The 27,142-nt window shown below is 43.2% G+C and overlaps 1 protein-coding gene across 2 annotated transcripts in view; it reads right to left on the reverse strand.

Moving 5' to 3' along the window:
• LOC115465463 (presenilin-2-like) overlaps positions 1-27,142 on the reverse strand; it is a 137,477-nt gene that overhangs the window by 82,732 nt on the left and 27,603 nt on the right. For both annotated transcript variants that reach the window (XM_030195948.1, XM_030195947.1), the window contains exon 4: positions 2,732-2,873. In XM_030195948.1, the coding sequence (XP_030051808.1) occupies positions 2,732-2,873 (142 nt within the window). The remainder of the gene's footprint in view (positions 1-2,731; positions 2,874-27,142) is intronic.

Consider the following 27,142-nt stretch of genomic DNA (forward strand, 5'->3'; position numbering starts at 1 on the left):
GAAGGGAGGAGATGATGGAAATGCCGGCCCTGGTGTCAGTATGTTGGGGGGATAGAGTGGAGACTGGCCTAGGCCGGGTGGTAGGAATGAGAATAACTTGGTTCCAGTGTGATATTTGGGAAATGACAGAGATGTTGTTGGGAAAGGATCACCTTTTATTGGGAATTTTTATTGTTGAATTTTGTGCAATTAAGTCAAAGTTAGAGTTGCTCTTTACTTTGTTAGAGGAGACTCAACCAGTGGTGTCTTGCCTTACTGGTTACACCAGGCGGGGCTTGCTATTTGTTGCAAGGTGTTCTGTTGGGTTATTCTATTTTTTTGCACAGTCACATGTAGGACGTAAATGAGGTGGGATTGCTATACCCACGATTACCTTTTGTGGAAATCTCGTCTGATATATTTCCGTACAAGGAGTTATTGCTACTCAAGAGCAGTGATGTTTCCAACCTGCATGTGGCATTATTTTATTACCCCCGGGTTTATTGACTATGGACTGGGAGAAGGTACTGCAAACTATTGTGGAACTTGTGGTGGCTTGTCCCAATATAATTTTTTTAGGAGACTTTAAAGTTCATTTGAATGACCTTGGCTCTACCATGGCATCAATGTTTCATTCATTTTTTCATAGTTTGGATATGGTTTAGTGGATTCATCAATCAACGCATTTGGGAGGGAATATGTTGGATCTGATTTTTTTGTGCTTGTTGTGACATTTACAGTGGGGGAGATTTCCTATCAAGTGTTTTCTTGGACAGATCATAAAGCCATCTTCTTTAAACTTCAGAAGGAACATGAAGTAAGGGGGATTTGTTCGGTATATGTGTGTGTGGGGGGGGGGGGGGGGGGGGGGGGGGGGCTGATCTTCACACCTTGTCTCCCTTGTTTCAATGTTTTCCAGCAGATTTTGTTGTTCTGCCTTTAGAAAAGCAAGTAGAAGTGTGGCCAAGTACGTTGGAGGGTGAAATAAACAAGTATGTCAAAAGAATATAAGCTTTACCATACTGGGGCAAACCACAGGTCCATCAAGCTCAGCATCCTGTTTAAAACAGTGGCCAATCCAGGTTACAAGTACCTGGCAAGATCCCAAAACAGTAAAATAGATTTTATGCTGCTTATCCTAGAAATAAGCAGTGGAGTTTCCCCAAGTCCATCTAAACAATGGCTTATGGACTTTTTATTAGGACTTTATTCAAACCTTTTTTAAACCCCGCTAAACTAACTGCTTTTACCACATTCTATGGCAACAAATTCCAGAGTTTAATTACATGTTGAGTGAAGAAATATTTTCTCCGATTTGTTTTAAATCACTATTTTGTAGCTTCAATGCGTGCCCTCTAGTCCTAGTATTTTTGGAAAGAGTAAACAAATGATTCATGTCTACCCATTCCACTCCACTCATTATTTTATAGACCCTATTATATATATATATATATATATTTTTTTTTTTTTTGTATTTGCTCACACCTTTTTCAGTAGCAGCTCAAGGTAAGTTACATTCAGGTACACTGGGTATTATCTCCCCTCAGCAGTCTTTTCTGCAAGCTGAAGAGCCCTAGCCACTTTAGCCTTTCCTCATAGGGAAGTCGCCCTATCTCCTTTATCATTTTCATCACCCTTCTCTGTACTTTTTCTAATTTCACTATATCCTTTTTGAGATGCAGTGACCAGAATTGCACACAGTATTCCAGGTGCGGTCACATCATGGAGCAATACAATACCTAACATTCTATTTGCTTTCTTAGCTGCTGCTGCACACTGAGCAGAGGTTTTCAAAGTATCATCAACGATGACACCTAGATCCTTTTCCTGGTCAGTGACTCCTAATGTGGAACCTTGCATCAAGAAGCTATAGTTCAAATTCCTTTCTCCCACATGCATCACTTTACACCTGCTCATATTAAATGTCATCTGCCATTTGGATGCCCAGTCTCCCAGTCTCATAAGGTCCTCTTGTAATTTTTCACAATCCTCTTGTGATTTAACAACGTCAAATAACTTTATATCATCAGCAAATTTAATTACCTCGCTAGTATTCCCACCTCTAGATCATTTATAAATATGTTAAAAAGCAGCAGTCCCAGCACAGACCTCTGTGGAACCCCACTATCTACCCTTCTCCATTGAGAATACTGACCATTTAATCCTGCTCTCTGTTTTCTAGAATGCTGGAGAAATGCCTGCACTTCTTGGCTTTCCTCTTAGCCACTTTAACCATGACAGATACATGGACTTTGTTGAAACCCAGAGCTGGTTGGACTACTAAAGTGATTAAAAACAGCTGCTTGTCGTTGCTTGTCCAACCCTTTCAAAACACTTGATCCCAGGAAACTGGGAGAAAAAAAGGTAGGGGAAAAACACAAACCACTACCACCACCACCACCACAACTAGACTTGGTGTAGAAATCTTTGGGCTATAGCTGCAGTACATCAGAGTGATATGAATGGGGCTCATAGGAAGAAAGAAGCAGGTATAAAAGATCAAGCAAGCTTATTACAGTCAAATAAAAACTAGAATGCCCAAACAAATGTGACAGAACATCAGAAACAAGTTTCAGTTCAAACCAAAAAAAAGTAGCGCCACTGCAGAACAGAAGGGAAGTAAGAAGCTCTTCCTAGTAACTAAGAGGTTCAACAAGAACAAAACTATGCATTTTCAATATAAATCCAAGAATTTCATTACAAGCAATCTTAAAAAAAATGTTTTTTTTTTTTTTTTTTAAAGATCTCTTACCTTGTAACAGCGGTATTTGTATAATACAACCAGGAATATGGTCATCACAACTATGACACTGATCATTATTACTGTGTTAAGGACAGAATTCAGGAGACGTTGACCAACAGAGGACGTGTCTTCAGAAAATGGAGTGTAAATTCTACAAAAAGAAATAAAAGAAAAGTATTGATAATGTCTAAGATTCAGGGTGTATCTCTCAGGGTATTAGGGTTTTGTCTTATAAAAAACATTTTGAAAGGGTCTATTCAAGAGATTTTTGAATGTCCCAAAAGATTTTCTTCAGCTGAAAAAGGAGTTTGGGCAGTGGAGGAGCTGGTACTATGGACACACCAGGGTTGATATTCAAAGCAATTTAAATGGCCAGGAGAGGCTCCTGGATGTTTAAATTGCTTGTCTGGGGCTAACTGGGGATATTCAATGGCACTTAACCAGACAGTGCCACTGAATATTCCCTCTAACCACTCATGCCAAAACTGGCTAGGTTGTTGGCAGCGCAACCACATAAAGTTAGGACGAAAGAAAGGCTGTCCTAACTTTATGCAGCTAACAGGCTTATTTTCGAAAGAGAAGGGCGCCCATCTTTCGATACAAATCGGAAGATGGGCATCCTTCTCACAGGGTCACCCAAATCGGCATAATCGAAAGCCAATTTTGGGCATCCTCAACTGCTTTCCGTCGCGGGGACGACCAAAGTTCACGGGGGCGGGACTGGGGCGTGCTTAACACATGGGCATCCTCGGCCAATAATGGAAAAAAGAAGAGCGTCCCTGACAAACACTTGGCTGACTTTACTTGGTCCTTTTTTTTTTTTACGACCAAGCCACAAAAATGTGCCCTAAATGACCAGATGACCACCAGAGGGAATCAGGGATGGCCTCCCCTTACTCCCCCAGTGGTCACTAACCCCCTCCCACCCTAAAAAAAAATTTTTTTATATTTTTTGCCAGCGTCTATGCCAGCCTCAAATATCATATCCAGCTCCATGACAGCAGTATGCAGGTCCCTGGAGCAGTTTTAGTGGGTGCAGTGCACTTCAGGCAGGCGGACCCAGGCCCATCCCCCCTACCTGTTACACTTGTGGTGGTAAATGTGAGCCCTCCAAAATCCACCACAAACCCACTGTACCCACATCTAGGTGCCCCCTTCCCCCATAAGGGCTATGGTAGTGGTGTACAGTTGTGGGGAGTGGGTTTTGGGGAGCTCAGCATACAAGGTAAGGGAGCTATGCACCTGGGAGCTTTTTCTGAAGTCCACTGCAGTGCCCCCTAGGGTGCCCGGTTGGTGTCCTGGCATGTGAGGGGGACCAGTGCACTACAAATGCACTACAAATCCTCCCACGACCAAATGGCTTGGATTTGGTCGTTTCTGAGATGGGCGTCCTCGATTTCCATTATTGTCAAAAATCAGGGACGACCATCTCTAAGGATGACCATCTCTTAGGTCGACATAAATGCTGAGATTTGGGCGTACCCGACCATATTATCGTAACAAAAGATGGCCGCCCATCTTGTTTCGATAATATGGGTTTCCCCTCCCCTTTTCTGGGACATCCTGCGAGGACGTTCTCAGGAAAACTTGGGCGCCCCATTCGATTATGCCCCTCCACATCAACCAGGCACCAGTCTGAATACCGGCCGATGCCTGGTTAACGTTTGGGGCATGGCAGTAGTTCCTGCTATCCCCCCTCCCTCCAACCCCCTACTCCCCCTCCCGGAAGCAGAACATGGCACTTTTACACTACCCCTGAATGATGGGAAAGACCCTCCCCATCAAATGCCTACTTCCCCCTCCCACCCCCGCAACCAATGCAAGCCCCAACTGCCAAATTCCCCTTTGTCCCCCACACCCTCGGAAAAGCAAGCCCCCCTTCCCCCACTGCTGGGAGCTTACCTGCCCGTTCCTGCCCATTTTCACACTGGACCACCAGGGAATGGGCAGGTAAGACCCCCAGAATGGGGGGGGGGGGGAACTTGATGTTCCAGGGGTGTGGAGGACGATATTCTTCTGGGACCTGTATGAGCTCTGGTGGCTGGCATCTCAGGAATTAGGCTTGGATATTCAATACTGGTGGCTGGACATGGCCCAGTATTGAATATCTGGGCCTAATTCTGCCCGTGGTAGTCAGTGTTAAAAAAAATGCTGACTGCTGCAGGCTGAATATCAACTGGACCATTAATAACTTCTGCTCATCTTTGAATTTTTTCTTCCCTGTAAAATTAAAATGCCTGACTGTAATAGAAGGAAATTGCTGTAAATAAGCATACCAGTAAATATGAAGGTAACACATGCACTGAGCCACAGCCCACTTTCCTTAACCAGGGCCCTTGTGATTTGAACCTATCACTTTCTGCTGGGCAGACTTATACGGTCTGTGCCAGAGCCGGTGGTTGGGAGGGGGGGCTGGTGGTTGGGAGGCGGGGATAGTGCTGGACAGACTTGTACGGTCTGTGCCAGAGCCGGTGGTTGGGAGGAGGGGCTGGTGGTTGGGAGGCGGGGCTAGTGCTGGGCAGACTTATACGGTCTGTGCCCTGAAGAGCACAGGTACAAATCAAAGTAGGGTATACACAAAAAGTAGCACACATGAGTTGTCTTGTTGGGCAGACTGGATGGATTGTGCAGGTCTTTTTTCTGCTGTCATCTACTATGTTCTGGCTCTGAACTAGAGACTGCCACAGAGTAAAATGAGCAGGTTCTCCTTACTGGAAAGCCTAATATATTTTAGGCTCCTTGTTCATTCTTCTCTATCACAGCAAAGTAATAAATTTACAATTTTTTAAAATTAATCTAAACAAAACACAAGTATATATTTTGAAGGCAGACAATTATATACTGAAGAAATAATGTAAAAATTCTGGATTTTAGCCATGAGGAGTGAGAAGGCAGTTTTATAAAAGGGCAACTATGTGAGAAGTCACAAAAGCCACCTAATTTATAAAAGCAATATCAGCACCTGTGCCATTATAAGATAGGCATCCAGAATTATCCCCAGTTGGCCCGATATTCAGATCAAGCTATGTTTTCAGGGGTGGGTGATGAAGACATAACTCACTTATCTGTGCATTTGAAAAAATTATCCAGATAAAAAAAAATCTGGACAGTTAAATTGCGACGTGCATGGATTTTATCCAGGTAATAAGAGGCGGAGATGGCGCTGGAATTATTGTGGAAATATTTAGAAGTACTTCCGGGTACGTGCTACTGACCAGGATATTCAGAGGCACTGTCCAGACAGTAGCTCTCATATGCCTATGGACCACCTTGGCACTATCTGGTGGGATGGAGCATGAGCAGAGCTGGAGCAATCCTGGAACTTAACCAGATACCCCCAGATTCTATATATGGCAACTAAAGTTGTGTGCACGTGCGCACATAGCTGATTTGCAAATTTATTAGAGACCAGGTAAAGTGACTGAAAGTTTTAAATCACATCACTTAACTAAAGAATCTGTACCCGAAAAGGACGATCCGTATTATGCTTAGAACTTTCCCACACTATTCAGAATTGTTTTACAATATCTGCTTGTTATACTACTACCATGTCTTATCATTATTATGTTACCCAAAATCCTACTGTAACACTAATTGTCTATTCTCTGATATAGTTCCATTACTCATGATGCCACATTGAGCCTGCAAAGAGGTGGGAAAATGTGGGATACAAATGCAATAAATAAATAAATAAATGAAACCAGAGTGCTTAGGTACCAGGAGATTAGTGTCATCAATACATTTTGTTCCTTTAAGAAAACAAAATGCTGCGATTGGATAGGAAACCTAGGCATCCCTTTAAAAACAACGGGCACCATCTTTTAACTTGGGCAGCATTGAGGCAAAATTTATGAAGAAACCACATCCGGTAAAATCCTATGTTTATTCCAGCTTAAGACGTTTATAAAGTTAAAGGCTAAAGCAATAAGTTTTTGTAAATACCGATGTTACAGTTTTTCTGTGACTAGGATCAAATAAGCAAAATTGACTGTTTTTACTCCTGAAGAAATGCACCGTGAAACAGGCGCACTGTTGAGCAATCCGGTCTAGCAAAATATTGACTCCTATGCTGTATGTAAGTGTGTTCATGTTTTCACTTTTGAATTACAAACCACTTACATAAATGTATGAAAAATTCTAGTAATGTACTTTACAATTTAACAAATTGGCATAAAAACAAGAGGAGGTTTTTTAGCCCCTTGAGGATGTTCGCACGGCTATTTCAGTCACTAACAATACTGTTAAAAAAGCTGAGCTTCTGAGGTCTTTTCCTCCTTCTAAAAGAAGATTAGATATAAGTAACTCCTGCTCCCATTAGTGATTTTGGTGATTCTAATCAGCAGGGTTCTGTCATTATAAATTACAATAGACATAAAACATGGCCATTTGGTTGTCTCCTAGCCTTTGTATTTTTTGAAAGTAAACCTGTTCCAATTCATTAAGGATTTTATAAATAAAAAAAAACAAATATAAAAAATTGAGGGGACCTTGTATTTATTTATTTGTAACATTATCCCACATTTCCCCACCCATTAGCAGGCTCAATGTGGCTTACAAAATACCGTAAAGGCGAACGCCAAGCCTGGTAGGGGTAAACAAATATAGATTGAAATAGGGGTCAGGTAAGGTTAAGGTATAAGGGACAATAAGGGTCAACGATAATAAGGAATATATAATGTCCAATACGATCTAAGGTTATGTTATGTTGCAGAGTTGGAGCATTCAAGTAGGGTCAGTGGGATAGGCAGGCCTTGCAAAACAGGTAAGTATTTATATTGCATAATGAGTCATACTTGTTTTACATTATGTTCATTAATGTTTTATTTCATACAAATCAATACAAAAAATAAAAAATAAAAAAAATAAATGGGGAAAAAAAAGAGTAACATCTGGAAACCAGTATATACTGACGCCACTAGTATTGGAAATAAGGTTCTGGAAAAGGCTGACTTAGATTTTCTGGAAGTAAAAGAGATGAGGTACATGGAGAACTGTGAATGGGATATACTTATACTAAGCTATAATCTATACAGGAAGGCAAGGGTAAACAAGTTAATTAAAGTAGAAGAATTGCATGACTTAGAAGACAAAGGAGGCAGCACTGTGGATTGATCAGGAAAGTGGGAAAAGAACATCTGTTTACACAATTGAGATATACAGTCCTTCACAGGCAGAAGTGGACTGATTTAACTGAAGAAATTCATAATACTGCTATAAGTAGAGAGGTGTGGTAGCCGTGTTAGTCCACGCTTAAAGGTTATCAATAGAAATCAATCAAAATAAAACATGGAAAAGAAAATAAGATGATACCTTTTTTATTGGACATAACTTAATACATTTCTTGATTAGCTTTCGAAGGTTGCCCTTCTTCCTCAGATCGGAAATAAGCAAATGTGGTAGCAGATAGTATATATGAGAGAAACATCAAAGCATTACTTTGACAGTCTGACAGAGTGGGAGGGTGGGGGTATGCATGGGGACATCAAAGCATTTCATTGATATTCTAACAGAATGGGTGTTGGTAGGTGAGAGGAGGGTAATAAACAGAGAAATAAACAGAGAAATACAGCTTTATGGTTTACTAGTAAAAAAGGCCCGTTTCTGTAGGCAAGGAAACGGGCCTTAGGCAGGCAATTCCCCCCCCCCCTCCGTGCTACGGCCACCTTGAACCCTCCCTTCCGCGAATCTGTCGTTCCCCCCCCCCCCGTTCCGACGAAAACTGCCCCCCGCCGCCGCTGCTGCCGTTGTTGTGCTACCTGTTCTTACAGCCGAAGTGTTCTTCTTTCATCTTGTCGGGATGTTCCTCTGCATGCGTCTGACGTCAGACGCATGCATGCGTCTGATGTCAGATGCACGGAGTTAAACTTTCTGAGAAGATGATTGAGGAACCCACCCGAAGGGCAGAACAACACTTTGGCTGTCAGCACAGGTAGTGCACAACAGCGGCGGGGGGTGCGGTTTTTGGCGTTTCGGTGGGGGGGATCGACAGGTTCAGGAAGGGGGTGGGTTTCGAGGGGGCCGTAGCACGGGGGGTGACAGCTGATTCCGAGGCAGTAGGAGGAGTAGTTTCCCTACTCCTCTCCTTGCCTTGGAATCAGCTGTTTTGACGTCATTGACGTCTGTGCGTGTCTGCCTCGCAGTCCACCTGCAGCCAGGGAGCCATGGTCCCAAGCATAGAACGTTGGAGGTGAGAATTATTATATAGGATAATGGGTTAGAAAACCCAGATCCTTATTAAGTCCTGTTTGTTGGGTGTCAAAATATTCAATCATTCTTATTTCAAAGGTCTTACGTTCCTGTATTGTTTTAAAATTACCTTTCAGTATTCTTACTGTGAAATCTTATTTTCTTTTCCATGTTTTAGTTTGTTTGATTTCTATTGATAATACTGCTATGAAAAGGGAAGTGCAAATTGACAGCTGATGTCAATATGCTTAAATGCACCATCCCTATTGCAGTGTCATTTAGAGATCAGGAAACCCTGGATTCTCTACAGTAAAAACAGCTTTGGGAACTGGTAATAGAATCCAGGCAGGACCTGGTGGTTACAATGGGTTGAGTGTTTCTGATGTTACAGTGGGTGATCATGTGGTATCCCCATGATCACCAGATAGTGTGGAGAGGAAAACCAATTTGATATTTTCTTACTGTGCCCTACTTTGGTCACTTCTAAACATACTTTATCGATGTTAGCAGAAAATATCTCATTAATTGATTCATGGGCTTGTGCAAATTTTTTAAAGTTAAATAGACAAAAAACTAAACTTGATTGCAGGTAAAGTTTTGCAGATTACTAATAGTCCAAAGTTTTGGGTGTAAAGCGAAGATACTTACCTATAGCAGGTATTCTCAGAGGACAGCAGGACTTATATTCTCACAATTGGGTAATGCGATCCCACGTTGCCCAGTCTAGAGCTTATAACAAGCTAAAAAACAGAGTTTTGTGGTGCGCGAGAGTCGCTCCACCGCGCATGTGTGAGTGCCTTCCTGCCAGCCGTGAGAGCGCGGTTATCGCAATTAGATACTACAGCATAAAAAACAAAAGTAAATATAGGAGATACCTCCAAGGGGAGGCGGGAAAGTTTGTGAGAATATAAGACCTGCTGTAGGTAAGTATCTTTGCTTTCTACAAGGACAAGCAGGCCATTAATTCTCACAAGTGGGGTATCCCCAGCATTCAGGCTCACCGAAAACTAAAAACATTGGTCAATTGGGCCTCGCAACGGTGAGGATATAACTCAGATTAACCTGAAACTATATACAAACAGAGTGAGAGTGTAGCCTGGAACAGAATAAAATGGGCCTAGGAGGGTGGCGTTCGATTCTAGACCCAAAAAAGATTCTGCAACACTGTCTGCCCAAACCGACTATCACGTTGGGTATCCTGCTCATGGCAGTAATGAGATGTGAATGTGTGGACTGAAGACCATGTTGTAACCTTGCAAATTTCTTCAATGGAGGATGACCGCAAGTGGGTTACCGTCATAGTCATTGCTCTGACATTGTAAGTCATGACATGAACCTCCAGATTCAGCCCAGCCTGGGCATAAGTGAAGGAAATGCAATCTGTCAACCAATTAGAGATGGTGTGTTTCCCGACAGCGATCCTCATCCTGTTAGGATTAAAAAAAAAAGTTGGGTGGACTGTCTGTGGGGACTAGTACGCTCCATGTAGTAGGTCAATGCTCGTTTGCAGTCCAAAGTGTGCAAGTTGCTCTCACCAGAATGAGCATGAGGTCGGGGAAAGAATGTTGGCAAGCGAATCGACTGGTTTACATGGAACTCCGACACCTCCTTTGGCAAGAACTTAGGGTGCGAGCGGAGGACTACTCTTGTGATGAAACTTAATATAATGTGCATCCGCTACTAGAGATTCAAGCTCACTGACTCTATGAGCTGAAGTAACATCCACCAAGAAAATTACCTTCCAGGTCAAGTACTTCAGATGGCAGGAATTCAGTGGCTCGAAAGGAGCTTTCATCAGCTGGGCGAGAATGACATTGAGGTCCCATGACACAGTCGGAGGTTTTAACAGGGGGCTCTGACAAAAGCAAACCTCGCATGCAGCAAACAACTAGAGGCTGTCCAGATGGGCTTACCCTCTACACGTAGATGGTAAGCACTAATTGCACTGAGGTGAACCCTTATAGAATTGGTTTTAAGATCAGACTCAGGAAGATGTAGAAGGTATTCAAGCAGGGTCTGTGTAGGGCAAGAAAGGGGATTTAGGGCCTTGCCCTCACACCAGATGGCAAACTTCCTCCATTTGAAAGAATAACACCTCTTGGTAGAATCTTTCCTGGAAGCCAGCAAGACCCAGGAGAAACCTTCCAAAAGACCCAACGAAGAAAATTTATGCTCTCAACATCTAGGCTGTGAGGGCCAGAGACTGAAGGTTGGAATGCAGAAGAGATCTTTCGTTTTGCATGATGAAGGTAGAAAAAACAATCTCCATGGTTCTTCGGAGAGGGAACCAGATCTGCCAAGGCCAGTAAGTCGCGATCAAGATCATGGTCCCGTGGTCTTGCTTGAGTTTCAGTAATGTCTTCCCCACAAGAGGAATGGGAAGATACGCATACAGAAAACCTGTCCCCCAATGAAGGAGGAAGGCATCCAACGCTAGTCTGTCATGGGCTTGAAGCCGGGAACAGAACTGAGGGACTTTGTGATTCACTTGAGTGGCAAAGAGATCCACCGAGGGGATGCCCCATGCTCAGAAGATCTCGTGGGCTACGCCCATGTTGAGAGACCACTCATGTGGTTGCATAACCCTGCTCAGCCTGCTGGCCAGACTGTTGTCTTTGCCCACTAGATAAGTGGATCGAAACAAAATGCCATGCTGGCAAGCCCAGAGCCACATTCAGATGGCCTCCTGACATAGATGGTGTGATCTGGTGCCCCTCTGCTTATTGGTGTAATACTTGGCAACCTGATTATTTGAATGAGCACAATTTGGTGAGACAGCCGATCCCTGAAAGCCCAGAGCTCCAGAAGATTGATCTGAAGACCTGTTTCTAGGGCAGAACAAGCTCCTTGATAGTGAAGCCCATCCATTTGAGCTCCCCAGCCCAGAAGAGATGCGTCCATCGTCAGCTCCTTTTACGGCTAAGGAATTTGGAATGGAAATCCCAGAGTCAAATTGGTTCGAAAGGTCCTCTGCAAAAGAGAGTGAACAAGCTCTGGAGACAGTCAGATGGCATCTTCCAGACTTTCTGTGGCTTGACACCACTGAGAAGCCAGGGTCCCTTGGGCTGACCTCATGTGATGGCGTGCATGGGTATTACATATACTGTGGACACCATGTGGCCCAACAACCTTAACATCTGCCAAGCCATGACCTACTGTGAGGCTTGAACCTGAGAAGCAAGTGCAACTAGAGTGTCTGCTCTCAGCTCCGGGAGAAAGGCTCAGACCTTCTGTGTATCAAGCAGGGCTCCAATGAATTCTAGTCACTGAGTAGGAAGAAGATGGGGCTTGGGGTAGTTCGAACCCTAGTAGCTCTAGCACCCGAATAGTCCTCTTCATGGACTCCCAAGCACCGTCCTCTGATGTGCTTTTCACCAGCCAATCGTCAAGATAAGGGAATACATAGACTCCCAGTCTGCATAGCGATGCTGCAACTGCTGCTAGACATTTGATAAATACCCTGGGAGCTGACACGAGGACAAAAGGCAACAGGCAGTACTGGTAGTGATGTGTTCCCAGCCAAAATCGTAGATACTTTTGGTAGGCTGGAAGTATTGTAATGTGAGTATATGCATCCTTTAAGTCCAGACAGCATAGCCAATCATTTTCCTGAATCATGGGGAGAAGGGTGCCCAGAGAAACCAAACTGAACTTTTCTTTGACTAGGAATTTGTTCAGGGCCCTTAGGTCTAAGATGGAATGCATCCCCCTATCTTCTTTCGGACGAGGATGTACCTGGAATAGAACCCTGCCCTTCCTCTCCTGGTGGAACGGGCTTGACCCCACGGGCCTTTAGAAGGACCGAGAGTTCCTCTGCAGTTACCTGCTTGTACTGAGAACTGAAGTAATGAGCTCTGGGTGAGCAATTTGGAGGCTTTTGACACCAATTTAGGGCATATCTGAGCCGGACTATTTGGAGAACCCACCGATCAGAGGTTAAAAGGCGCCACCTTTCATGGAAAAACTTCAGCCTCGCCCCCGACCAGCAAGTTGTCTGGTATGGACACTTTGACAGTGGCTTTACTATGCAGGAGCCAGTTAAAAGCTCGTCCCTTGCTTTGACTGGGAAGCAGCAGGAGTCTTAGGCGCATGCTGTTGATGACAGCAAGCACACTGGGGTTGAGCCTGAGTTGGCTGGTGAGAGGAGGTGGCATACCTACGTCTCTGGGAGTAGGAAGCACACTTCCTTCACTTGCTAAAAGACCTTCTAGATGAGGAGGCTGATGCAGAAGGTGCCTGGTGGGAGGGAGAAGAGATGGTATCGACGTGTTTCTTGATTTGGTCAGCGGCCTCCTCAACCTTATCTCCAAAAAGGTTACCTCCTGGCATCGGGCATCCACCAACCTTTGCTGAACCAAAGGTTCCAAGTCAGAAACATGTAGCCAAGATAATCTATGCATTGCTATACTCTGGGCAGAGATCCTGGATGCCACATCAGATATGTCGTAGGTGCCTGTGGGGAACTTGGGGGGCTCGGGACCCCTAATGTTTGTATATGCAGAGCACTCCTCTGGATAATAACAAACATGGATTACCTGTAAAATTTCATCCCCCCTAATTATTCTGCATGCTGTTTTCAATACTTGCTAACTAGATCAGGCTGTAAGGTGGCCTGTTTGTGACCTCAACACTCCTATGGACCCAATAACATGTTTACGCATTTAGTGTGATTTCTTGGGCAAGTCATGGGAGTAGGGGAAGTGAACCTTTTACTGACAGATGTGTGTGGGTGAGAGATGGTTATACAAGATCTTGGGGACAGAATGCGTCACGAGAATGAAAAAAACCCTTGTTTTTTTCTGTATTTTTGTTGACCAGTGTTAAGGTCATATCTAGGGCAAGATGAGAGCTTAAGAATTTATTGATTGTGAACTTTGTTACAAGCTTTTAGATGATAAATATATGCGTATAGAATGTCCAATGTAATTAAGATAACTTTAATGGATATTTAGATTTGCATTAATTCTTGTGTCAAGATTTCCTGTGTTTCATGCAGTTTGAAACCATATTGTATCTGGATGGTGAAAAGGGGAAGTTAGGAACAGTCTACTAGCTTAACCACAAAGTCAGCTGGTATATAGTTTGGATATGCGATATAAAACAAAAAAACTGCTGAAGTAGCATGAGGAAGTGGGCTTGGAATTTTTTGACAGAAGGTATAGTGGATGAAGATAGCATGGCTCTGTGATTCAGTCAGGTGGAGTGGCTTAACTGCCATTCTAGGAATTAGGGTTATCTTTCTAAATATTTGACCTTACTACCTGCAAGACATGTTTCTTGTGGTATTCATATTAATACTTTGTTGTTTCCAAATTTCAGAGGATTTAGGTTTAACAGCTATTTGAGGAAATCCTTTCAATATTTAGTGGTAAATATCTGGAATGATATACCACATCAGGTTAGATCTATTTGGTCTTATTTTTTTTAGTTAGAAAACAACTGAAGGCTTTATGGTTTTCAGAAATAGACCTAATATAAGTCAATTTGTTTTGATATGTTTTTGTAATCCCATCTGATTGAGATATTTCTTTTCTTGTAATCCACAATGAACCCTATGGAGATATAGCAGAATATAAGCTACGAAGAAAGTGTGTGTTTTAAGCCTGTAAAATGTATTAGATATTTTCCTGCATTGATTATGTCTTGAAGTGTATTTCTCCTATTTGGCCAGCAGGTGGTGTTTCTTTGTTGTAAACTGTTACCGGAAAAAAAAAATGCTCTCTGTTTAGTTTAACACAAACAGGAAACAAGGAGCAGTATATTTTTGAAATGTGTTCGGGGCTCTGATTGGCCTGAAGTTTGAAGCTAACTAGCAATTACTGGTTTTCAGTCCAGTCTTAGCCAGGGAGAAAAGAGAGACAGATCTCTTTGCTGAGGCTTGGTGAATTATATGTTCTGATCTTCCCAAGTACTTTTTAGAAAGTAAACAAATGTGTAGTTAGTGTTATAATTGATCCATATTTCAGTTACCTGCTATTGTTTGCTGATTGCACATTTTTTGTTTCACTGTTCAATATTTTTAAGACAATAAACAACTTTCAGTTTACTGCCGTCTGGACTGATAAAGAATCCTGGTGGTTTTTGTGTTGGGTCTGTGAGTGCTTTCTGGGAACTGTGGGACCACTGGGAGTGTGGCCCAGTAACCTAGAAATTACTGGGGATAATTTGAGAGTGGGAGACTTGCCCAGAGGCAGTTGTGACCCAGTCGGTGAGAGGAGGGTGCTAATGTAGAGCACAAGTGTCAGGTTTAGGGAAACCTGAGCTGTGCTGGGGATACACCCTCTAAGAGGTTGCCGGGTAACCCCAGACAGGTGGCTAGGCGTTTCGTGACATATGGTATGGTATGGTTTGTCAAGATGTTGAATCGCTAGATAGAAACATTGGAGGAAATAGAAAAGAAGTGAGCAAATCTGAAAAGAGAAATCTTATGAGAAATAAACCACATTTATTAAAAAAAAAAAAAGGTAAAGGAAGCCACTACAGTTCTCTAAAGTAGTAGCTGAAAAAGTATGGAAAAAGAGGTTAGCCTTTATAAACTACACAAAATCACAGGAAGAAGGAGACAAGCAACAATATCTCAAAAAACAAAGAGAAGCTGATCAAGTAGTCAGGAAAGCAAACATGAAAATGGAAGAAAAAAAAAGCAACTATAGTAAAATAAGGGAACAAGACTTTTTAGTGACAAGAGGAAGTGCAGAAGTGGTACTGGCATCCTCAAGGGAGAAGGGGAGGAATATGTAAAATCAGATGAGGATAAAGAAGAAATACTTAACAAAAATTTCAGTTCTATGTTCACAAATGAAGGGAGTAGGATCACAGAAAAACACAAATAGGAATGAAAGTGAGGTAGACCTCAAATGATTTTCAGAGGACGGTGTTCATGAGGCACTAACTAAAGCAAAAGTAGACAAAGTGATGGGGCTAATAGGATACTGAAGGAAATTAGGGAAGTCCTGGCAGTTACATCATCTAACCTTTAGCATGGTTCTTTAGAACTGGGAATGGCTCTGAAGGATTGAAGAAAGGTGGATGTGATCCTTCTCCACAAAAGCAGAAGTAAGGGGAATATTGAGATCTACCAGTAAGTTTGAATTCTGTGGTGAATAAGCTAAAACTGATGATAGTGCAGTTTCTAGAACCCAACTGATTGAAGATTCAAGGCACGTTTTCTCAGACAAATCTGATTAATTTCTTTGACTGCGTATATTTAGATTTCCGTAGCATTTGACGTCAGAGGAGGGCGGGCACAAGAAGAAGGAGAGAGACGTCGGAGGAGACAGAAGCGATCGACGAACAGCTGATCCAACCCGTGCAGCGCCTTCAAACATAGGTGAGAGGCAATGTACCAGCCATTATGGCGGAGGGGGGGTCCGGTGGAGGGGGGAAGCGGCGGCGACGAACTCAGGGGGGCGGGGCACGGAGGCGGAGGATGGCAGGAGGCGGAGCACTGGATACAGAAGGAGAAGAGAGACAGGGAGAGGGGCCTGGCACTGCAAAAGTTAAGATTTTTAACAGCTTTTATTTCACACACGGAGCAGCGGGGAGCAGCAGCAACCTCGGGGGGGGGGGGGGGGGGGGGGCGCAAGGCCGTCCATACAGGACGGTCCTTTTGAGCGCCTTTGCCCCCTCCCGATCCTTTATGTTTGTGGAGACCTGCAGTGGAAAGCGGGGAGCCATGTGTTTGTGTTGTTTTCTTTTTTTTTGTTTGTTTTGACATTTCTGGCATGCGCAGAGCAGCCAGCATAAAGCTTGGCTGCTCTGCGCATGCTTTAGGAGCCGATTACCGATGGGGATTGATGCATCGTTCTTTACAATACCGCACCGAACTTGTGCGACTTGTTTTTTTGGAGAATTGTTCGTTTTTTAAAATTCGGTAATGGCTTTAACGATTTTGCTTTTTTTACGTTTGGTTGATGCATCTGGGCCTCAGTTCAGATGTTGATTCTGCCACACCTGGAGGCATATTTTCAATGCACTTTGGGAGGCTAAGTTACATAGGTTTCTATGGAACTTTAGGAGGCAATGAGGCATATTTTCAAAGCACTTTGGGAGGCTAAGTTCCATAGGTTTCTATGGAACTTTGGGAGGCTAAGTGCTTTGAAAATGAGCCTCTAAGTGCTTTGAAAATGAGCCTGCTGGTGTACTGCAGTATTCTATTCCTGGGGAAGAACTCAAGATATCTTAGGAAACTTAGGTTTATTCAGAATACTGCAGTAAGACTAATTTTCAGGGAGCAAAAATTTGCTACAGTTTCAGGTTACATGGTTAAGTTACACTGGTTAGCTGACAATGAACGTTTTATATTTAAGGCAACCAACATAAGAACATAAGAGTAGCCATACTGGGTCAGACCAATGGTCCATCTAGACCAGAATCCTGTTTCCAACAGTGGCCAAGCTAGGTCCCAAGCACCTGGCAGAAACCCAAAACGTGGCAACATTCCATGCTACAAACCCCAGGGCAAGCAGATGCTTCCCCATGTCTGTCTCAATAGCAGACTATGGACTTTTCCTTCAGGAACTTGTCCAAACCTTTTTTAAACCCAGATACATTAACCGCTGTTACCAAATCCTCCAGCAAAAAAGAGTTCCAGAGCTTAAATTTAAAAAAAAAATTGATTTACTTCTACTTGTTCTACACCACTCAGAATTTTGTAGACCTCAATCATATCTCCCCTCATCCGTCTCTTTTCCAAGCTGAGGAGCCCTAACCTCTTTAGCCTTTCCTCATATGAGAGGAGTTCTATACCCTTTAACATTTTGGCTGCTCTTCGTTGAACTTTTTCTAATTCCGCTATATCTTTTTTAAGCTACAGCAACCAGAACTGAACGCAATACTCAAGGTGCAGTCGCATCACGGAGCAATTCAGAGGCATTATAGTATTTTTGGTCTTATTCATCATCCCTTTCCTGATAATTCCTAGCATCCTGTTTCCTTTTTTGGCTGCCACTGCCACACACTGAGCAGAAGATTTCAGCGTATTATCTACAATGACATCTAGATCTTTTTCTTGAGTGCTGACCCCCAAGGTGGACCATAGCATCAGGTAACTATGATTTGGATTATTCTTTCCAATGTGCATCACCTTGAATTTGTCCACATTTAAATTTCATCTGCCATTTGAATGCCCAGTCCTCCAATTGCCTAAGGTCTTCCTGCAATATTTCACAGTCCACTCATGTTTTAACAATCTTGAATAGTTTTGTGTCATCTGCAAATTTAATTACCTCAGTCATTCTGATTTCCATATCATTTATAAATATGTTAAAATGCACCGGTCCAAGTACTGATCCCTGCGGCACTCCACTGTTCACCCTCCTCCATTGAGAGAAAAATGACCATGTAATCCTACCCTCTGTTTTAGATTTAGTATTTTTAGCCTGAACTTATCCAGGGCGGGTTATAGCAAAACATTTATAAAAAATACAACAAACAAATATAGATAACGAAAGAACTAAAAACAAATCAATACAGCATCAATCAGAACTGTAAAAGGCCTTGAACAACAAAATGTCTTTCAAGTGTTTCTGAAATGATGATTTACTGATTTCGCTTTTAAGCCACAGTGGCAAACTGTTCCATTCGATGGGACCTCTGATAGAACAAATTCCTATCTTTGTAAATTCCAAAACATACATGCTGTAATGCAAGAATTACACGCAAATGCTGATTCTCAGAATACAAAGATCGAGATGGCATACATTGCTGTACAATAGCTTTCAACTAGCGAATAGAGTCTTGATAAATAGCCAGATGAATCATAGTCAACAACTTATACAGTGTTCTCCATTGTACTGGTAACCATTTCAAGCGCTTCAAACAAGCAGTAATATGTTCACTAACCAATTCCTAATCCACACCAGAACCTTGCCTCCTATCCCATGACTCTTTAATTGTCTCAGGAGTCTCTCATGAGGAACTTTATCAAAAGCATCTAGATACAATACGTCAACCAACCCACCCTTATCCACGTGTTTATTCACATCTTCAAAGAAATGAAGCAAATTGGTGAGGAAAGACTTCCCTTGGCTGAACCTATGCCAACTCTGTCCCATTAAACCATGTTTGTGTACATGTTCTGTAATTTTATTCTGTACAGTAGTTGCCACCATTTTGCCTGGCACCGACATCAGGCTTACCGGTCTAATTTCTTGGATCACCCCTACAAACCTTTTAAAAAACTGGCGTCACATTGGCTACCCTCCAATCTTCAGGTACTTCTGAGTACCCTTGGATGTATGCCATCCGGTCCAGGTGATTTACTACTCTTTAATTTTAAATTTGGCACAGTACATCTTACAGGTTCACCGAGATTTCTTTCAGTTCCTCCGCTTCATCACCCTTGAAAACCATTTCTGGTACAGGCAGATTTCTTACATCTTCTTCCGTAAAGACAGAAGCAAAGAATTCATTCAGTTTCTCCGCTATGGCCTTGTCCTCCCTGAGAGCCCCTTTTGCTCCTTTATGATCTAACAGTCCCATGGATTCCCTCGCAGGCTTTCTGCTTCTGATGTACCTGAAAAAGTTGGTACTTTGAGTTTCAGCCTCTGTGGCAAGTTTCTCTTCATATTCTCTTTTAGCCTTCTTTATTAATGCTTTGCATCCGACTTGCCAGTGCATATGTTGCTTCTTATTTTCTTCATTTGGATCTTTTTTCCATTCTTTAAAGGATGATCCTTTGGCTGTAAAACCTCTTTTACTTTTATTTATTTATTTTAGCGCATTTCTATCCCACATTTTCCCACAAACGCAGGCACAACGTGGCTTACAACAGTGCAAGAAACAGTACAATAGGAAAGGTAAAACATAGGATGACAGAATAGGCAGAGAAACCATGGAAAGGGTAAACTGTTCAGCAGGAGCCAGCGGATCAGAGTACCCTGTCAACCAACAGCGGGAGAGTCAAATGGCCGGGCTCGGTAGGGAGTAGGCTCTAGAAAATAGGAATGTCTTTAAAAACATTTTGAATAGTTATGGTCGGATATCCCTTTTAATTGCTTCGGCAGTTCATTCCAAGTTTTTGCGCTGGTATACGGGAAAGTCGAAGCAAGCATACACTTGTATCTGACTTTCCTACTGCTGGGATAGTGCAGACAGAGGAAGTTGCGCGATGACGACAGAGCATTTCTAGGGGGTAGATCAACTAAGTTGAGCATGTACTCTGGTGCCTCTCTGAATATGATCTTGTGCATTAGAGAACAAATCTTGAACTTGATGCGATCTTTGACAGGGAGCCAGTGCAGAGCGAAACGCAATGGTTGTGCATGGGCAAAGAGCGATTTGCCTAGAATTAATCTGGCAGCCGTGTTCTGGGCTGTCTGGAGCTTTCTTAGTAAGTAGTCATGGCAGCCAGCGTATATCCCGCTGCAGTAGTCCAGATGAGAAAGGACCAGCCAGTGAACAAGAGTACGGAAGAGGTCTCTAAGCAGGCAATTTCTAATACGCTTCAGCCGCCACATTGCAAAAAACATTCTCTTCACAGCCACCTTCACTTGATTGTCCATAATCAGGTGGTTGTCTAGCTCGACCCCAAGGATTTTCAGGCTATTTAAGATGGGAAGCTTAAAGGCATTAACATCGAGTGAGGTGGGAATGACTTTATTGTGTTGAGACAACAGCAGAAGACAATGTGTTTTGTCTTCATTGATCTTGAATTGAAATACATCTGCCCAAGACATTAAGATGGAAAAGCTAGCCTCGATCTTCTCATGGATTTCTGTCAAAGTGGAGTTAAAAGGGATGTAGATTGTTACATCATCTGCGTAAATAAATGGGTTAAGATCCTGTTTGGCAAGCGCTTCCGCCAGAGGGGTCAGCATCAGGTTGAAGAGGGTTGGAGAGAGAGGAGATCTTTGGGGTACTCCACAATGCGACTCCCAAGGTGCTGAAATAGTTGAATTGGCTTTAACTCGTTACGTTCGTGATGCCAGAAAACCCTTGAACCAGTGAAGCACATTGCCGCCAATTCCAAAAGTGTCCATAAGAAAGGTTAAAAGCTCATGGTCCTCCATGTCAAATGCACTGGACATGTCAAACTGTAACAATAATATTTTCCGACCCAAAGAAATTTCTCTTCTAAAATTTGACATAATGGTAACAAGAACTGTTTCAGTACTAAATTGCGGATGAAACCCAGATTGAGAGTAGTGTAAGATATCAAATTTAGTCAGATAGTCCATGAGCTGCGAATGGACTAGACTCTCTATCGTTTTGACCAATAAAGGAATTGACGCCACCGGGCGATAGTTAGAAACAACATCCACTTTGAGTTTTGGGTTTTTTGGAATAGGCGTTAGGAGGATATGTCCGTGCTCTGAAGGGAAGAGCCCGTTGCCAAGCATGAAGTTTAAGTAGGTGGTGAAGTCCTCTAGGAAGCAGTGTGGAGCAGTTTTGAGCAAATAGTTTGGACAGGTATCGAGGGCACAATGCTTTTTCGCAAACTTAGAAAGTGTTCTTGAAACAGTGTCGACTGTCACGCATGAGAAAGTGGACCAGGATCGATTCACCGGGCACACATCAGTAGGATAGGCGAGGGTGTCAAGGAAGTCGTCAACGGCAATTGTGCTGCTGTGGAAACATGCACGCAACTTCTTGATTTTATCGTTGAAATAGGCAGCAAGTGTATCTGCAGAGGGAAGATCCCCTTGTAAAGACGTCGTAGTACTGGTATCTAGGAATGAGTTTAAGAGATGCTGCAACTGTCTTGCGTCTTTGCCAATTGACTTCAATATATCAGCAAAAAACGAACGCTTTGCCTGTTTGATTGCATAATTGTACTTGCGATGACTTTGCTTCCAAGCATACAATGCATCACCTGATTTGAGTTTGCGCCAAGCTCTTTCTAGCTGCCTAGTGTGAAGCTTAAGCACTTTGAAGTCCTGATTAAACCATGGCACAGATCTGCGGTTATGAGATGTTTTGAGTTGCATTGGTGCTATATTCTCTAGGACATACTTACAGCGCTCTTCCCAGGCAGTGAGATATTTGAATGATGCTGGTTGAGGCGCCCAGTTAAGATCATAAACCGAGTGCCAAAACAATTGGGGATCTACAATTCCTCGAGAGTAGTAAGTAGTTGAGACACTTGGCTTAAAAGTGCCTGATGTTGCCCAGTGCAGGATGAACTGCAATTTGAGATGATCAGACCAGGGCGTCATAATCCATCTGATGTTATCCAGTTTGAAAGTCAGGTCGTCCAGAAATCGAAAGGAGAGAAGATCAAGTGAATGACCTCTCGAGTGCGATGTGCAAATACTGGGGCAAATCAGGTCCCAGAGGTGAAGAAACTCCAAAAATTGTTGAACAGCCAGTGAAGTTGGATCGTCTAGATGCAGGTTAAGATCTCCAAGTAGTAGTATATATGAGTGAGCCAGGCATATGGCTGAGATGAACTTGAGAAGGTCAGATTGGCAGCTGGACCAGGAGCTTGGAGGCCTGTAAAATAAAATACAGACAAGGTGGTTGCAAAGAGTGCGGTGATGAACTTTTACCACGGCTATTTCGAGGGATGGCGTAAAGAGTTCTGAGCAGACATCAACGCACAGGAAGGAGCGATGTATCACCGCTATTCCTCCTCCTTTTTTCTGAGTCCTATCCCAGTGCACTAACTTGTATTCAGCAGGGCAGAGATCTAACACTATTGGATCGTTGGGAATTCGAAGCCAGGTTTCAGTTATAAAGAGGAGATCAGGACCATCTGTTGTAATCCAGTCTGAAATTAGTTTCGGCTTATTCTTTACCGAACGGGCATTAATATAGCCCACTCGAAAATGACGAGAATGATCTGTTTCAGGTCTTATCCGAGGAACATTCAAAAGACATCTCGGCGTCGCTGTGGTAAGTGTAGAGGAATCCTGAATAAAATTGTAAGAAGAATGCTGGGCTGGCAATCGTCTACCTCTTATGATGATGGGTACACAATTCACGTATGATTCTTCTGCAGACAGCGTTGAGCATATTAAGATAGAGGTAAAAAAGATTAGAAACAGGGCGGAGGAGTAGGACATGGCAGGTAAGACGTAGGGTTGTTCTCTTTGACAAAGTTTTTGGTAAGAAGGTGACAGTAATGTAGGAGATATGGCAACTGTCAGGACCCGATGGATGGGTGAAGGAGGATGACAGAAGGAGAAACAGAAACTGACCCAGATGCAGCAATGAAATGGCTCCTCCCAAGGGCAAAAGGCAGCTACGATAGGCTGGTAGTACAATAGGGGTGTAGCTGCACTGGAGATGGTTTTTCTTCCTGTGAAGATGCAGCACTCAGGAGAAAACAGTGCAATTCAAAAGATGCCAAGATTCCAGACCAGTGCTTGCGGTGGCAAGTGATAATAAGAGTACAGCAAAAGCAAGGCAGGGGAGCCAAATGTCCAATCCAGAAAGTGCCCAGGTCCGGTACTTTGCCTCTTAAGGGTATTGTGTAACCTCAAATGCTCAGTATTCTCTGTTTCCTAGCGGACGGATTGTGCAGCTTCTCTCTGGTGCTTCACTGGTGGCTCCTGACCTGGCTTGTCCAGGTAGCAGTTGAGCAGAGGGTTTATGTCTGAGTGTGTTATGTGGCTGTAGGCTATGGATGATATCCAGTGGTCTTGGTTCCCTCGTCTCTCAACTGGGGTGATGGCCGGTGGTGCCGACTCCCTCCCCCTCCCCTGAACCACTTTGACCCTGGATGGTGTCCTTTCCTATGCTTCGGGTGCGGGATTTCCTGGTCACCAGCTAACAGCAAGTATAATTCTGTTCTTGTTTTCAGTGCAAGTCTTCCCTTTTACTTCCAAACTTCTTTACGAAGGTATGACTGGGTTAAAAGGGATGACAGCACCAAAAAAAACCCCAGTGAAATTGTATTTTTACTTTCTCCCTGAGATTTGCTTTGCTTGCTTCCTTTTGGTTTTCCCTTCCCTCTCTCATGCTGCTTGTGGCGGCTGTTTTCTTTTTTTTTTGGCGGGACGATGGCTTTTTTTAAAAAATCCCTTCGGTCTGCCACTTCTCTGTTTCCTTGCAGCTGTGCGGTGACTGGTTTGAGGTGGGAGGTTCTTTCCTTTCTATTCGAGACTGGCTGCTTTTCTTAAAAAAAAAATTATGGGGAAATGTAATAGAATCGACTGTTTTTCCCTCCCATGGTGTGTGCTTGGTAAGTTAGTGTGCCGCTTTTCTTCCTTCCCACGCTTTCTCTAAGGGCAAGCTGTACTCAGCTTTGTGGCCTGTCTTTTCTTCTGCTGCGGGACATCTCGATAGCTTCTTGTCTATAATTTTAGCGGGTCCCTGAATTGGTTCTTGGCATCAGTTCTGTAGCTTGTGTGGCTCTGTTTCTCGGTAGTGGCTCCCCTCTGGCTGGGGTTGTACCTGTGTTGCATCTCCTGGCTATCCTGTATCCTGGATGGGGGGCAGTGGCTCTGTTTAGTGAGAGCCTGCTGTTCTATGTGGTTTCAGCAGTTCTTTCCTTTATTGGGGCTCGGGGGTTCCCCTAAGCTCTAGTGTCTAGGCTAGGTTCGGCAGGCAGCCCTTCAATTTTTCTTCAGTGGACTTGTACCTCAACTGTGGTCCAGCCCTTCTAGGGTGCTGGCTCCTGTCCTCCTCATGCAGTTTTCAGTCTGTTGCTCTCCTCTGCGTGGCTCAGGATCGACGTGGTCAGTGGAGCTCGTTTTTCCAATGTCAGATCCAGCATGTCTAGGTGGCCTGGTGTCTTTCCCTATCCTTTTGCGTTGGTCACAGCTTCTGCCTGGCCGTCTGCCTTTCGCTTGCAGCAGCTGCTGATTTGTGGAGCCGGTCTGTGCCAGAGCAAGTGGTGGGAGGTGGGGCTGGTGGTTGGGAGGCGGGGATAGTGCTGGGCAGACTTATACGGTCTGTGCCCTGAAGAGGACAAGTACAAATCAAGGTAGGGTATACACAAAAAGTAGCACATACGAGTTGATCTTGTTGGGCAGACTAGATGGACCGTGCAGGTCTTTTTCTGCCGTCATCTACTATGTTACTATGATGTTACACTCCTCCCACAAACAGCTGATTAAGGGGGCGGCTTCAGTGGTAGGCGGAAGCAGACAGCTATCCAGGGCAACAGATGTCCACTGAGCAGTGGATTCAACTGCAGGAGCCAAAACCCGCTGGTGCCCTCCAGCTGCGCGAACAAAGCCCTCCGATATTGTAGGAAGGAGCAGCAGACCAGGACTAGCAAGGCGAGTCGAAGAGATACTCTGCACTTCCCGTCGCTACACTCCCAATCTGAACGGGCCAGACCGTGCCTGGATGGCGGTGAGCTGCGGAGACACCAGCGAAGTGTAAATCCGGCTGCAAAACGACAGGGAACACAGACCGGCAGGCTTCCCCCGACTCCACAAGCCAGTTCAGGTTAGCGAAAACGGGTCAGATGTATGCCGGTTTAGTACTTTCTCTGGAGCTAGGAGTGTACCGTTTTACACAGCGGCCATTTTCGAACTTCACCTTTTAACCATGCTGGCTGTTGTTTTCTCTTCTTTCCATCCTTGCAGATTCGTGGAATGCATCTGGATTGGGCTTCCAAGATGGTATTTTTGAATAACATCCACACCTGATTTAGCGTCCTAACCTTAGCAGCTGATTCTTTTAGTTTCTTTTTTAACCATTTTCCTCATTTTATTATAGTCACCCTTTGAACATTAAATGCAGCTTCAGTAGATTTCCTTTGCAGGTTCATCCCAGATAGATCAAACGATCATGTTATGATCACTGTTTCCCAGGGGACCCAACGCCACTACCTCTCACATTATGCCCTGCACGCCACCAAGGACCAGATCCAAAATGGCTCTCCCACTTGTTGGTTATTGTTTCAAATCATTTATAGTTTAACTTCACAGCTTTTGATTGATATGGTCTTAAAATCTTTGTTTGGTCACTCACTTTGCTTACATGATAAACTCATTTTGTGTTCTCCTGTTAGGAAAATACACTTCTCTAGGATAGAAAATGCTCTTTTTTTTTTTCAATTTCTGCTGTATCTTTATGGAATTCCTTTCCATTATATTTTAGGGTAGAATTAAATTATTTAAAATTTCAAAAAAATGTAAAAAAAAACAAACCAAAACAAAAACTTACCTGTTTGGGTGATCTGAAATGTAAACTTATTGCTGGATATATAAGGACTTTTATCTGTTTTATTTTTTATGTTTTTGTACACTGCGTTGAACCTTATTTTAGGGAAAATAGCGATTTAAGACCTCCGACACAGTTCCATATAGGCAACTTATAAATAAACTGAGCACCTTTTGTATAGGTTCTAAAGTGACTGACTGGGAAGCAAATTGGTTGAGTGCAAGGTGACATGGGGTAGTATTAAATGGCGTTCTCTCTGAGGATAAGGGTATTACCAGTGGTGTGCTGCAGGGACTAGCCCTTGGTCACGTTCTTTAACATTTTTGTTAGTGATATTGCAGAAGGGCTGCTGGGTATTTGACTCTTTGCAGATAATACCAACATCTGGAAGGTATGGAAAACATGAGGAGAAATCTAGCAAAGCTTGAAGAATGGAGTAAATATGGCAGCATTTGGGCTTCAAACACCCAAGGGAATGGTACAACTGATAAAATACTTCTGTGGGATCTATGGGCAATTGTATCTGATGATCTTATGGTGTTCAGACAGTGATGGCAAAAGCCAAAAGGATACTTGGATACATAGGGAGAGGAACAGCTAGCAGGGGTAAGCATGATTTGCTCATGAAAACCCAATTGGTATTCAGAAGTGGCTTTAGTACTGAGATGCTTCTGAGCTCCTTGATCTAAAATTAGGGTTCTTATGTCTCAGGGTCAGCAGACTATACTTCTACAATTTGATTTATTGTCTGCTTTTGATATGGTGGACCATTCCATTTTATTGGATGTTCCTCGAAGAGATAGGAAATACTAGAAAAAGTTAGATCTTGGTTTGAGGGGTTCCTGCGACACAGAATATATAGAGTACAGATGGATTTACATATTTCAGATACTTTGAAATTAGAAGTGGGAGTACCACAGGGCTCCCCCCTTTCCCCAATTCTCTTCAATGTGTTGATGTCAACATGCAAACAATTTTGTTTTCTAAAATGAGCATATATTCATATGCTGATGACATCACAGTAATGATTCTTTCTTTAACATCATCATCTGATATAAACAGCTGTTTTCAAATACTAGAATGTTGGGCCAATCAGTTTAGGCTAAAATTAAATACTGAAAAGGTTAATATCTTATAGCTTAGATCACCCTGAAAAGAACCATTTTGTCGTCT

Source organism: Microcaecilia unicolor, chromosome 3 (genome assembly GCF_901765095.1).
Source record: "Microcaecilia unicolor chromosome 3, aMicUni1.1, whole genome shotgun sequence".
Lineage (NCBI taxonomy): Eukaryota > Metazoa > Chordata > Amphibia > Gymnophiona > Siphonopidae > Microcaecilia > Microcaecilia unicolor.